Source organism: Equus przewalskii, chromosome 17 (genome assembly GCF_037783145.1).
Source record: "Equus przewalskii isolate Varuska chromosome 17, EquPr2, whole genome shotgun sequence".
Lineage (NCBI taxonomy): Eukaryota > Metazoa > Chordata > Mammalia > Perissodactyla > Equidae > Equus > Equus przewalskii.
The window spans coordinates 49,081,749-49,095,801 of NC_091847.1; the positions used below are offsets into that span (position 1 = coordinate 49,081,749).

Below are 14,053 nucleotides of genomic sequence, written 5' to 3' on the forward strand. Positions count from 1 at the left end.
GTAGTTTGTTTGACTTGTACCTGTTCTTTCTTTATAATGTGAACATTTACTTTTTAGTGCTAAGTTTGTGATTCCTATTTGCCACCTCATTTGTAGTGAAACTTATTGTTTTAACTTCCATTTAATGCTTCATTTGATTTCCGTAATCTAAGACATCAAAAGACTCATAACCGAGTTAATGTATCCCAATTATTTACTTTAGTAAGATCTAATAAATTTTCTATGTAATTTTTTTCATCTTAGGCAGAGTCAAGGAAATATATGAGTCTAAAAGATTATATTTTTAGACCAAATATGGTCTCTAACTTTTTCTTTTGAGATTTCTCAGTTGCTTATGAAAGTTTGATTTCTGTTCCATAGACACATATGTGAAGTATAAAATGAACTAGAAAGAAGAGATTACATTAGTGTCTAAAGTGATTATGCATTTTCTTTCAGGCTGGGAAATGAAGAACAGCAGCCTGAGGTTCCGATTCTTTATCATGATGTTACATCCCTTTTGCTCATCCAGATCTTAATGATGCCACAACCCTTACGCAAAGGTATGTCTTTATAATTCAGATTCTTAGATTATATAGTTTATATAATGAACATTCTCAAAACTGTGCAGACAAATACAGCATTCAGTGTGATGGAACTCTTTTGAGGTAAATAACAATTTTTCTATTATTAGATAGTAATCATATATATCTAAAGAAGATGACAGTGAAATAAAGGGTTTCTTTTTCTTTCTTGTGAGTCTATTCTTTTCAGCTTTTTACTCAATAATAAGGTAAAGACATGGGAAATCATTCGTAAAACCATTGTTTTTTAAAAAAGTGATAATATAAAAATGTGAAAAATAGATCAAACTGTCAGCTTTAATGCCTCCACTCTATCTACTTGCATATATATTTTGATATAGTAGTATCATGAAGTTATTAAAATGTGATGTCTCATCATTTTAAATTAGTGTTAATATCATACTACTATGATATTAATAGCATTAATATTATATTAGCAACATTTTAATTATTGCTTCGTAGTCTGTAGTTTTCATTTGAAGATATATAAAATATTCTATCAAATAACCATTCTCCTTTGGTGGAAAGCTAGATTTCTCTTTTGTTTTGTTTTGATTTTGTATTATTAGTTATAATGGAAAGAACACCTGTGGCTGTCTAGAAAGGCCCCATCTCACTTGTGAAGATATTCCTTGTGTGTACTTCCACTTGATCTTTTGATAAAACCTTTTACCTAAGGGTCTTTTAAATATAGTCAGATTGATATTTCATGCAAATTTGGATACTTTATAAAGAGTTAAATAATGTCATTAATAAACAAGCACAATATTTTATTTATACTAGCACTGTGAATTTTGGATTAATGTTTTTAATTATAAAATTCTTGTAACATAAAATTCACCATTTTAACAATTTTAAAGTGTACAATTCAGTACATTCGCTATGTTGTGCAACTATCACCATTATCTAGCTCCAGAATATTTTCGTCAGCCCAAAAAGAAACTTTGTATCCATTAAGCAATCACTCTTCATTCCTTTCTTACCCCAACCCCTGGAAACCACTAATCTGCTTTCTGTCTCTATGGATTTGCCTATACTGGATATTTCATATTAATGAAATTATGCAATATATGATTTTTTTGTGTCTGGCTTTTTTCACTTAGCATAACGTTTTCAGGGTTCATTCATGTGTACTGTGTGTTGTACTTCACTCCTCTTTATGTATTGATATACAATATTTTGTTAATTTGTTCATCAGTTGATGGACATTTGGCTTGTTTCTACCTTTTTGCTATTGTGAATGGTGCTGCTATGACATTTGTGTACAAGTTTTCGTTTGAACATCTATTTTCAGTTCTTTTGGGTACATAACTGAGAGTGGATTACTGGGTCATGGTAATTGTATGTTTAACTTCTTGAGGAACTGCCATACTTCAGATATTTTTGAATATTACTTTTTTGGGCTTTGGTTACATGTATGAATTTCGTCCTTCATTTTGCAGACTGTAAAATATAAACCTGTGAAATGGCCTTACTGAAGCCGGTCTCTTTGCGAAACTGGTTACAAATTGTTAGGTTTTTTTGTGTTGTTTGGTTAGTTTTCCTTGGTTTAGGGAGACAGTTGCTTTGGAGTTATGCTGGTTTACCCCGACTGTACTCTCCTAATTATGCTAGTAGTATTACACTTTGAAATAAAACAATATTACTTTGTTTTATAATGTCTTCAAAATAGTTAAACATTTTATTTAAATATACATTTTACTTATAAGCATAATTATTCCATAAACCTGAAAAGCTAAAAGTGAAGGAAACCTGATATATAGAAATAGTTTTATCTCTATAACCAATATCTATCTAAAGAGAAAAGTATTTCAGTTAATAGTAAAGGACCTATTACATCAGTGTCTTGAGAGCTATAGCTGGTGCATCTTCCTCCTCCTCATCAGATGATAAGTGTTGGCACTAGCTTTCAGTAGAAGGGAAGTTAATGCCAAAGAGGATGTAGTACATTGAATTAATTTAAACCTAGTAAATTTAATTCAGTAGAAACGTATCCTAAAATTGTTTATTAAAATCTGAGAGAGATAAGAAAGTTGATTGGCTTACTTTAATAATAGTTAAATGAATAGGATAGATTCAGGAAAACATCTATATAAAAATTTATAATACTGTTAGTAACTATACCTCAAAGTAGTATCATTTGAGTGTTGTTTGGTGGACACATTTAATCAAGAAATGTTTATTTAGTACTCAGTTGTAAGAAACATTGCCTAACTGAGTTCAAGAAATACTTAGTGTGTACCTGCTATGTGCCAGGTTGCTATGCTTCTTTGCCAAATGCTGGAGATACAAAGATGAATAAAACATGGACTTTGCCCTTGGGGAACCAGAGAGCTAAGTATTTAGCAGTCATTAACTTTAGTTAGAATTACTTTTAAAAACCTGTGATTTATACTATTTCTTAAAACTTCATAGTAATTCAAGATTGGATTATCTGTATTGTTTTTATAGAGCAGCTTCAAACACGTTGTCTAATATATTGCTCGCTGTCATTGTAATAATGAGTTCCTCTTAGAATTTAGGGCCAGAAAAAAATTGCCATGTTTCGTTAAATTTTTTTAGTCCGTTACACATTGAGAACTGAATAGAGACCTTTATTTGAACTTTATATTTAATTACTGGGAAAGGCAGAGCTTAATTATGTTACTTTAATTTTCCTTAGACAGCTTTTTTTGGAAGATGGAAGGTTGTAGATTAGGGGAGGTAGAATTGTTAATATAAGTTTTCCTTTTCTACCCCTGTTGACATAAGGGTTAACGATTGGTGGTCTTTATTGTATCTATCTTTTTAATGTAAACTGTTTTTAGTGTAAGAATATGTATTTGTGTACCTATTTGGTTATTGATTGTTATTAGAAGAGGAAAGGAAAGTGAAGGAAATATTACTGTTTGTATGCGCCAGAATGTTAAATGCTTCCCATGGTTTTATCTGAAGGTACCTTCAAAAAACCTACTATAAGCTTTTTAATGTTCAGCACTGTTTTTAGCTTAAAAGACCTTTGTTATACCAATTCTCTCATCAGAAGCTTGAATTAATATATTAAAAGACAAGTGTTTATTTTTCTTTGATCTCTTTTCATGTCCTTGTATCCTATCTATTATAATACCCGTCACTGGTCTCCAAAGAATAAGCTTGAAAGGAACTTCTGATACGTCACTGTTTTCAGGTATTCATGTTTGGTTCTTTTATAACTTAGGATCATGTTTGGCTGTATATAACAGAGAAGAAATCCCAAATAACACAGTAAGGCAGAAGTTTATTTTTTTTTCATGTAGAAAGAAGTCTGAAGGTAGGGAGGTCAGGTCCTCCTATTTCACAGCACCATGTTAATATCCTTCTGGTGTGGTTCTCATCTTCATGTTCCAAAGTAGTTCCTAGACTTCCAGCCATCATAGTCTTGTTTAAGGCAGCAGGCTGGAGAGTTGAGGGAGGAACTTCACTCTCTTCCAAGAAACCCTGTTGGAAGTTCCGCACAAAACTTACACTTATATTTCTTTGGCTAAAATTCTTCCTTCTTTTTGAACATCCAAGATTTAAAACATAAGATCATCATGTTTTTTAGGAAGAGTCAATTACTCAGGTTTGGATCGCTATTGCTGTTCCTTCCCACCTCTCTGTCGTTGAGGAGCGTCACAATTCTGTTCAGTCATGCTGTATAGGATAGAAATTCCAGGAGTCTCTGGACCATCGGGTACTCGTGATTTTAGACCGTTTTCTGCTGTCAGGATCCTATAAGCAGGACCCATGAAAGAGAGAGAGAATGGTGCTTATTATTTCTCATTCACTTTAAAAAAGGAAATATCTCAATTTTGCTTTATTACAAACCAAGACTTTAAAAAGAAATAGTTTAGTTTAGAATATCTCAAATATATATAACAGTAAGGAGCAGAGTTTAACGCACCCCCATGTACCCACCACTTATCGACTCATGGTCAGTCTTGTTTTGCTTGTACCCTCACCTGTTCCACCCTGCCTCCCATCTTGGTTTACTTTGAAGCAAATCCCAGACATTAAGTCATTTTATCCGTATAGTCTTTAGTATGTATCTAAAAGTTAAAGATTCTTTGAATAAACATAACCACAATACTATTAATTCATTTCAACATGGACAGTTTTGCCCTAATATTCTTAACTAGCCAGCCAGGTTTCAGATTTCTGTAGTTGCTTTTTGCAAATGCTTTGTTACAATTCGATGTTTGACTTAGGATCCAAACAAGATCCACACGTTGGATTTCGTTATTTCTCTTTTAAATCTATGGGTTCAATCCGTCCACCTCTCCCTGCCCCCTTACATTTTATTTGTTGAAGAATCTGGGACTTCTGTCTGTATTTTGCTAATTGTATTCTCACTGTATCGTTTAATAACGTGTTCTTCTTTTCTCGTGTGTTTCCTATAGATAGATCTAGACACCTGGATTCAATTTCTTATTTCTTTTTGCAAAAATTATTCATGGATGGTGTTACATACTTTCATCAGGATCCAATTTTCAGTTGTCTCTTTTTGTGACATTAGAGGCTGTTGACGATTGCCTAGATTTATTCTTTAGTGATTTCTTTTTTTTTTTTGAGGAAGGTTAGCCCTGAGCTAACTACTGCCAATCCTCCTCTTTTTGCTGAGGAAGCCTGGCTCTGAGCTAACATCCATGCCCATCTTCCTCTACTTTATACATAGGACACCTATCACAGCATGACTTTTGCCAAGCGGTGCTGTGTCCGCACCCAGGATCCGAACTGGAGAACCCTGGGCTGCCGAGAAGCGGAACGTGCAAACTTAACTGCTGTTTTGTGTTTGTTTAATTTGCGTAACTGGTATTGTGCTATAAATCTTGTATCTTTCTTACTTTTTTTCTACTAAATAGTATGCCATTTAGACCTAATCATGTATCTCTAAATGATGATTCATTCTTATTGCTGCATAGCAGTATTCCAGTATAAGTATATTCCACATTTTACTTACTCTTCATTGATGAACATCTAGGCTGCCTCCAAATTTTTGCCACCATGGGAAAAATAAACTGCTGTGAAAACCTAAAGTCTTACGTACTTTAAACTTTCTCTGGGTTCTATACCTAGTTATGGGATTGCTGGATCCGTAGGACACCTTCTGCCTCTTTGCTTTCTAAATGGCTGCTCACGGTTCACATTCCCATTTGCAGTGCGTGAGGGTTCTTGTTTTCCACCCTACACTTGCAGCACTTCTTTCTATCCAGTGTTCTAATATTTGCCAGAGGGTTGCAAAGTATATGCTTTTGATTAATTTAATTTGCGTTTCTCTAATTATAAATGCAATTGATCATTTGTTCATATACTTATTAGACATTTCAATTTTTCTCTGTATATTTCCTATTCCTATACTTTGACTATTTTTAAAAATTGGACTTTCTGTTGTTATCTTCCTGCTGCTTTGTCACTTTTACTCATCACAGATATCTTTTGACAGACTTTTGTTTGACTGTATTGCCCTTTGTGGAACAGAAATATTTAATTTTAATGTTGTAGACCTATCACTTTTTTCATCATGACTTATGTTTTGGAATCTTATTTTAAAAATCCTTCTCCAATTTGAGATTATAAAGTTATTTTATCCTTTCTTCTTTTATTTTCATAGTTTTATCTTTACATTTGTGATTCTAAGGAAAAATTCACTTAAGAGCCCCAGGCTAACATTTCTACCTTACCAAACTCTCGTATCTTGTGTGATCAGTAGGAGCAAGCTTTTATTATTGAGCAGCCTTGAAAATACCGTGTCTCTCCACCTCCCTTTTTCCTATCACGCAATAGCACTATAAAATCTGTGCCATTGTTTAGAGTCTGTTTGTTTCTAAGATATTCCAAATAAGTATTGATCTTCCTTTGTTCACTCTCAGGTGTTTTGATAGTGGATTTTTTTTTTTTTAAAAAAAAAAAAGCATTGACTCATAGTAGATGTCCAATCCTGTTTCTCCTTTTTAAATTTTGATAATTGTGTTTGAAGGGCTTTGCTCTCTTTTCAACCTTGGAAGATAGCAACCTGTTGACTTAACATACACCTCATATGAGTGACTCCTTGTTTTTTTCTAAGTCCCAAAAAGACATTGATTTCACACATGGTAAGCATTCAGTAAATAAATATTTGTTAAATGAATAAATGAACGTGAAAACTTAAGCATAAGCTGTGACTTTAAACTCCCAGCTTAAATGTTTAAAAAATGATGATAATCAAGACAGACCACACAGAAATTAGTACTTTGCTACAACACAAAGCTAAAATTATGCTTACAGTAGCTGTCATTTTCTCCTTAGAAGCAGCAGTGAATATTTTAAAATGCAAATCTAATGTCATCACTACCCTGCTGAAAATGCTTCAGCGGCTTCTCATTGCCTAGTCTAGGTGCTATAAACCAAATGTATATAGATATCAAGCAAGTGACATAAATAGTAATATTAATAACAATAGATATTTACTGATTGTCACTGCCAATCACTGGTTTAAGGATTTAAGTGTTTAAAGCTTATTTCACTTAATTCTTTTAAGGTAGGTGATATTATTGTTCCTATTTAAAAGATGAAGAAATAAAAGCACAGAGTGTTTAACTAACTTGCCTAAGATTGGAAGAGTCAGAATTTAAATCTAGACAATTTGGCTTCATAGCCTAAATTTATTCTTAACAGTAGTGTTATATACTGACTCCTTGTGAAATAGTCTTTGGTTTGATGTAATTGGGAGTAGGGAACTGTGACACACTGGAGAATATATGCTTGGCCAAAGAGGATAATTACTACTCAGCACCGGATAATTGTTGACATGTAAGAATTTGGGCCCAGTATTGTCAGATCTTCCTGTTTTTCAAGATTAAATGGAATTCTGGACTTTTGCAAGAAATATCCTATTTTTAGATGTCAGTAACTAAAAACAACACAGGGTAAAGGCAAACCAAACATCCCTGCAGGCTGCATTCAGACGGGTAGTCTATAGTTTGCAACCTTTGATCTTCAGCATAAAGATTACTTTTCTAGCTTCATCTCTGAAAAATCACTACCCGTAGTCTAGTTACACTGGACAATTTACAGTTCTTGTAAGTTTTAGGCTCTTTTTGTGATCCTTTACAAATGGCTTCCTCTGTCTGGAATCCCCATTCCCTTACCTCGTCCCATTCCTGCCTTCCTTATTATGGCTTATTTCTCTTCATCATTCAAGACTAACTCTCCTGATTTGGGCAGGAGGTTTTATTTTTTCCTTGCCTTGTCCATAGTCTACATTAGTTCCTCCTTCTATTTGCCTCCATTACACCCTGGACTTGCTTGTAGCTATCTGTCTCTTAATGAGCTTCCCTGGTATATATTTCACACATGCTGTCACAACTCTTTGCTGGGGAAATTAACATGCCCTGTGTGACTTTACTGGGAGAGGACTTTGAAAGTTTCCTCTGGACTCACCCAATCTGCCTTTTCCCTTTGCTGATTTCTACTTATATCCTTCTGCTATAATAAATCATAGGACTGTATGCTGAGTCTTGTGAGTCCTCCTAGTGAGTCATCAAACCTGGAAGAGGTGTTGGTGAGCCCCAACATGTCTACTTAGGCTGGGATTACAGACCTGTGCAAGAAAAGATGGAAGCCTGGTCCAGGGTGTTGGAACTGACTTGAGAAATTTTTAAAAAGTAGAACTGACAGAATTTGGTGATTGTTTTAATGTGGGGAGAAAGAGACAGGAAAATATCAAGGATGTCTACAAGTTTCTGAATTTAGCAACTGATTAAATGATAGTACTCATTTACTAGGGAGGCAAAATAATATAATGGAAGGAATACTGAATCTGAATGATCTGCATGGACTCAAGTTCAGACCTGGGTGCTTATTAGCTTTATTATCACAGGCACATCCTTTTGAGCTCCATTGTCCAATCGAGACTGTTATGAGGATTGGTGAGATATTTGAAGACATTTTCTAAGTTATTAGGTGTATATATAAATGTTTATTGTTCAGCTACCATTATTAAGTACCTAATATGTGCCAGAAGTTACCAGGCAGTTTACATATTGTTACTGTTGTTTTGCATTGTTATAGTTTTCATTGAGTTTTAAAACTCAAGTAGAGTACCTAAAATACTGGAATGTCTTTTTATTTTTTACTTTAGAAGTTCTATATTGTATTATATTATTCTTTAGAAGATCTGTATCATATTAGAAGTATATGAACTGTTGGGTTTTTTGTTTTCTGGGGGTTTTTTTGGTGAGGAGGATTGTCCCTGAGCTAACATCTGTGCCGATATTCCTCTATTTTGTACATGGGATGCCACCACAGCGTACCTTGATGATACACACATAGCGGTGTATAGGTCTGCACCCAGGATCTGAGACTGCAAACCGTGGGCTGCCAAAGCAGAGCACGTGCACATACCAATCATGCCACCATGCCGACCCCTGAACTGTTGGTTTTAAACAGACACCCAGATGTTGTTATTAAACACCTGATGTCCAGTAAGGGGGTCTGCCAAGGTTACATAGCTATTCCAAGGTTGAGTGGTGTTAGCACTCCTGTCTTCTAACAATAGAGCATACTTTCTACTATGCTAAATACCTCTCATTTACATATTCTGTAGATGAATAAAGAAACTTTGCTTTCATAATTTTCAGATCCGTTGGGTAGGAAATATAATATCACATTATAATCTCATTTTATTAACTACTTAAGTGTTGAACAAAAACCAGTTAACTGTGCAAGGAAAGGCAAATATTTGTGAAATTATCTTTAGTACAGAATGTTTAGATTCCAAAGAAATAATGATGTTTTCTCTCTCTCTCATAGACCACTTCACCTGCATTGTAAAGGTGCTTTTTACCCTACTGTACACACAAGCTCTTGTGGCACTTTCAGTTAAATGCAGTGAGGAAGATAGGTCAGCCTGGAAACACACAGGCGCTCTCAAAAAGGTTAGTATCTTGTCTGAATTTGTCATTTAGTAGTTTGATAAACTCATTAAAGTTGGGGATATGAGTGAATGAGATTAGGTGTTTGAAAGGCAAAATGAGTTATTAACAGTATTCTAATTGGAAATGGAATGCCTTCAGGCTAAAAAAGTTAAAGTTTTTCTTGCACAATGAGGTCTTCTGTATCTGTGTCTAAACTTTGACCTTTATCTCTTTATATTTGGGCAGTTTTGTTTTGCTTTTGCTACAAGCTTTAAACTTAGAAAAGTTATAAAAAACTGTGTTAATACAGTGAGTAAGTAATAAAATGTCTGCAGACTTACCAATTTTACTTATCTGTCATCTTTTCTTCTTCTTGTCACTATCCCCCAATCACAATCCAATGATGGCTTTTGACTAACCCCTGCTAAATTTAAAATTCTAGCCTTTTCTTAATTATGCCTCTTTAAATGCTACTTTTCCCCCACATTAGAATATATGTAAGTTCTCAGCAAATTTAAAGGAGTTCTCTTTAAGTTAAAATTATATAAACAATTTAGAAAAATTGTGCAAATTTAGTTAAATGTAAGTATTTTCGATGGCTTGAGAACAAATGGGATACTGTAGAACCAAAGAACTGACTGAGTGGTTTGGCTTAGAGATAGGTAAACTAAGAAAATTACTTCAGTGTTTTTTGGGAAATTTGATAGGAAAACTAATAGGTGTAGTGTAAATTAAACCTTTTGATTGGCTTATAGACTCTTGAGATTATAAACCTCACTAGAAAGTTTCTGTTAAAATCATGGCTACTTGTATCAAAGAAGAGAAAACCAGTATAAATACATGAAATATATTCACATAACCTTCACTTTTATCACTAGTTTACTCTCAAATCGTGATTACGTGTACAAAAGTTTAGTATAGTATCATCACAAAGTTTGTTATGTCTTCGTTAGGGATGTTGCTTGATTGGCAATTGAACCTGAGTACTAGGGTTAGCTCCTGCCACTACATGGAGATATAACTATTTTGATCAAGACATAGAAACCCTCTGAACCTCAGCTTCTCAATGGTAAATGAGAGGTTTGGAACATATGATTTATAATGGCCCCTCTCTTTTTAAAATTCTGTTATTCTAAGTTCTCAGAATGGATTTTTGTCTTTTCTTTGAATGATTTTTCCTCCTTGTTCCTGGTTGATTCTTGGATAATTTTGCCTTCTGCATTTATCTTTCTTTTTTCTAAATATTCTTTCAGTTTATCTGAGTGTACTCTAATGTAATATTTGGATGTTTAGTATTCAAATCAAGTGTATTCGATTTCTATGCTGTGCCATTGTTTAGATGTTTCCTTAGTAAGCTAATCATGAAAAATTACACATTTAAAACATTTTCTGAGATAATTTGGGTCTAAATCTATTCATCTGACAGTTTGCTACAGTGAGTTGTTAATGACAGAAAATTAGACAATCTATAAATTGTAAATTGTAAATCTATAATGGAAGGACCATGAACCAATTTAGGTAACTATTCTGTCAATGTTCTTTCTCAATTTGCTAATTTTTAGCTATTTTTTAAAATACCTAATAAAACATTTAATATGAGGCAGATTCTTATCATAGCATAAATTAGAAGTTTATAACCATATAAATTGCTTCAGTGAATGAAAACAAAAATTATGATATTCTGTAGGTTAGTTTGCCACGTTTTTAGCTTTTCTACAATAGATCTAAACATTTAGATATATAGCAGGTTATAATTAATAGCAACAACTGTATTTATGAATAATGAAATATATCTTGACTTCTGTAACTGCTTAGATTTCTGCATCATTCATTTCTCCTTCTTGTTTTCATTTGCTTTTTCCTTTACTTCTTCCCTCCTTCTCTCACTCCTTTCCTTCTTTTCTTTCTTCACTGAGTCTTATTCCATCCCTATAATTCCTTATCCTTAGGTATGATAATTACATGGAAAACAGATTTTTGCCTAGGCCAGTCTGGCCTAGGGCAATACAAATATAGGTATTATGTATTTTTGGAAGGAATATTAGAGTTAATTTGATAATGAGGTTTATTTGTGCTGGAAAAATGATCATTACAGTTAGCATAAATTTTTTCCTTTTGGTTCTTTGGAATATTAAAAAGATTAAAAAGAATGTCAAAAGATTCTATTTATTTAATTGAGGTAATGTTGGTTCATAACATTATATAGATTTCAGGTGTACATCATTATAATTTGACTTCTGTATACATTATTTCAGGATTTCTTAATCTGGGGTACTTTCCCTTTATTTGTCTTGTTTTGTTTTGCTGGGGAGTAGGACCATAGCATTAAGCATATACTCAAAGGGCCTGTCACCCCAAAAAGTTGAAGAAGAGCTATAATTTAGACAGAGCATCTACCCAACACAGCATCTGTTGCATCTCTCAACCTTTGATCCTTTTTTTTTATTTAACCCACGTACCTTTTACTACCTCTCCTATAGGATTCTTTTGATTTTGATTCTAAGTCTTTCATCCATAGTCTCAGATAAGTTTTATAAGCCTACTCTTTGCCTACTATAAAATATGCTTTCCTAAGACTACTTATGTAGGAAGTTAAATTATTTTCTTACTTAATACTCTTGATGAAGAGAGTTCTTCACACAAAGCAGTGAATATTACATTATATTTGACTTTTTCATCTGATATAGTACCTGCTGTGTGTAAAAGAAATGCTTAAAATATATTTGATATTAACGATTTAAAAGATAATTATCACTCAATAACTTTCTTGGTTAAAGTTACAAGATTGTCTTTGTTTTTGGTGTTTTCCTTCCCTTTAGCCTAATGCTATAGTTGGATATTTGCTATCCTATTCTGATTCTGTCTACCTGCTTATCTCCTTACACTGTGTTTTGTGACCCCTTTCTCCCTGTTTTTCTTTTTTCAGGTATGAGGGCCTTCTTGAGGATTTCTTGGGGGTGGGGCTGGGGTCCTGTGGCTACGAAGTCCCTCAGCTTTTCTTTGTCTGGGAAAGATTTAATTTCTCCCTCATAGCTGAAGGATATTTTTGCTGGATAGAGTATTCTTGGCTGAAGATTCTTGTCTTTTAAAGATTTAAATATGTCGTTCCATTCTGTCCTAGCTTGTAAGATTTCTGCAGAGAAAGCTGCTGAAAGCCTGGTAGGGGTTCCTTTGTAGGTTATTTTCTTCTGCTTTGCTGCCCTTAGTATTCTTTCTTTGTCATTCATTTTTGCCAGTTTTACTACTATATGCCTTGCAGTAGGTCTTTTTACATTGACAAATCTAGGAGATCTGGAAGCCTCTTCAACCTGTATTTCCCTCTGTTTCCCTAGATTTGGGAAGTCCTCTGCTGTTATTTCTTTGAACACGCTTTCTGCTCCATTCTCCTTCTCTTCTCCTTCTTGAATACCTATAATTCTTATGTTGCATTCCCTCATTGAATCAGATAATTCTCGGAGGCTTTCTTCATTTCTTTTTAGTCTTAGCTCTCCCTCCTCCTCTGTCTGGAGCATTTCAGCATGTCTATCTTCGATTATGCTAATACGCTCCTCTACGATGTCCACTCGAGCGTTCAGGGAATCCGTATTTTGTTTCATCTCTAATATTTCCGATTGATTCTTCTTTATAGTTTCAGTCTCTTTTGTGAAGTAGCTCCTGAACTCGTTGAATTGTTTCTCTACATTCTCTTTTACCTCGTTGAGTTTTTTGATGATAGCTATTTTTAATTCATTGTCATTTAGCTTACATATTTCTGTGTCCTCAGGACTGAGTTCTAGGCCCTTGTCGCTTTCTCTCTGGTTTGGAGATTTAATATAGTGTCTGATGTTAGAAGGTTGGGTCTTTCTCTGTCTGATATTATTTGATTGTAGTTACAACCTATTGCCACTGGGTGGGGGTCGAGAGCCATGTATTCTGAGCCCTCCGCCTGCAGCTGAGATGGCATGGGGTGAGTAGGGGGAGGGGCACTTTCTCCTGCGTGCACTCCAGACTTTCTCAATCAGCTCTCCCTATGTGATCTCTTGGGGTGTTGGCTTGATGAGGTCACCCCCCACCCCACCCCCCACCCCTCAAAAGCTTTCGCCCCATTAGAGAGCTTCCTTCTAGGCTGCAGGGGCCCTAGGGAGTCCTTGGCGATCCTGCTAACCAGTGTCACCTCCACCGCCCCTTCCCTCATGGATCCTCCCACGGTGGTGATCACAAGAGGAGGGAGGGAAGATCTCTCTTACCCCGGTCCAGCTCCTGGGAGGGGGGGCTCCAGCCTCTCCGCTCTCCATCATGTGGCTGCATGTCTCTCTAAGGTTTTTGTATTATGTTAGGGTGTCCTCTGTTGGAATATGGCTGTCCCTTTTTGTTGTATGTTGGAGGAGAGAGAGTCATGGGCAAGTTCACCCGCTGTGATACTGACATCACTCCTCAGTAACTTTCTTGGGTGATCTGAACATCATTTATTTTTATTGGAGGGTATTTTTCCCATAAGTCAGAAAGTAGTATTCTTTGAAATACTTTTCTGTTGTTATACTCTGAAGAATATATTGAAGAATATACTCAGAAGAATATATTGAATTCAGAAAGCTTTTAGACTGAATTGTATATCTTCAG

The 14,053-nt window shown here is 34.7% G+C and overlaps 1 protein-coding gene across 7 annotated transcripts in view; it reads left to right on the forward strand.

Annotated features, from left to right (window-relative positions):
• The window catches only part of UBR3 (ubiquitin protein ligase E3 component n-recognin 3), a 219,536-nt gene that overhangs the window by 182,377 nt on the left and 23,106 nt on the right, over window positions 1-14,053 (forward strand). For all 7 annotated transcript variants that reach the window (XM_070580101.1, XM_070580103.1, XM_070580104.1 and 4 more), the window contains 2 exons: window positions 439-542; window positions 9,351-9,475. In XM_070580101.1, coding sequence (XP_070436202.1) covers window positions 439-542; window positions 9,351-9,475 — 229 coding nt within the window. The remainder of the gene's footprint in view (window positions 1-438; window positions 543-9,350; window positions 9,476-14,053) is intronic.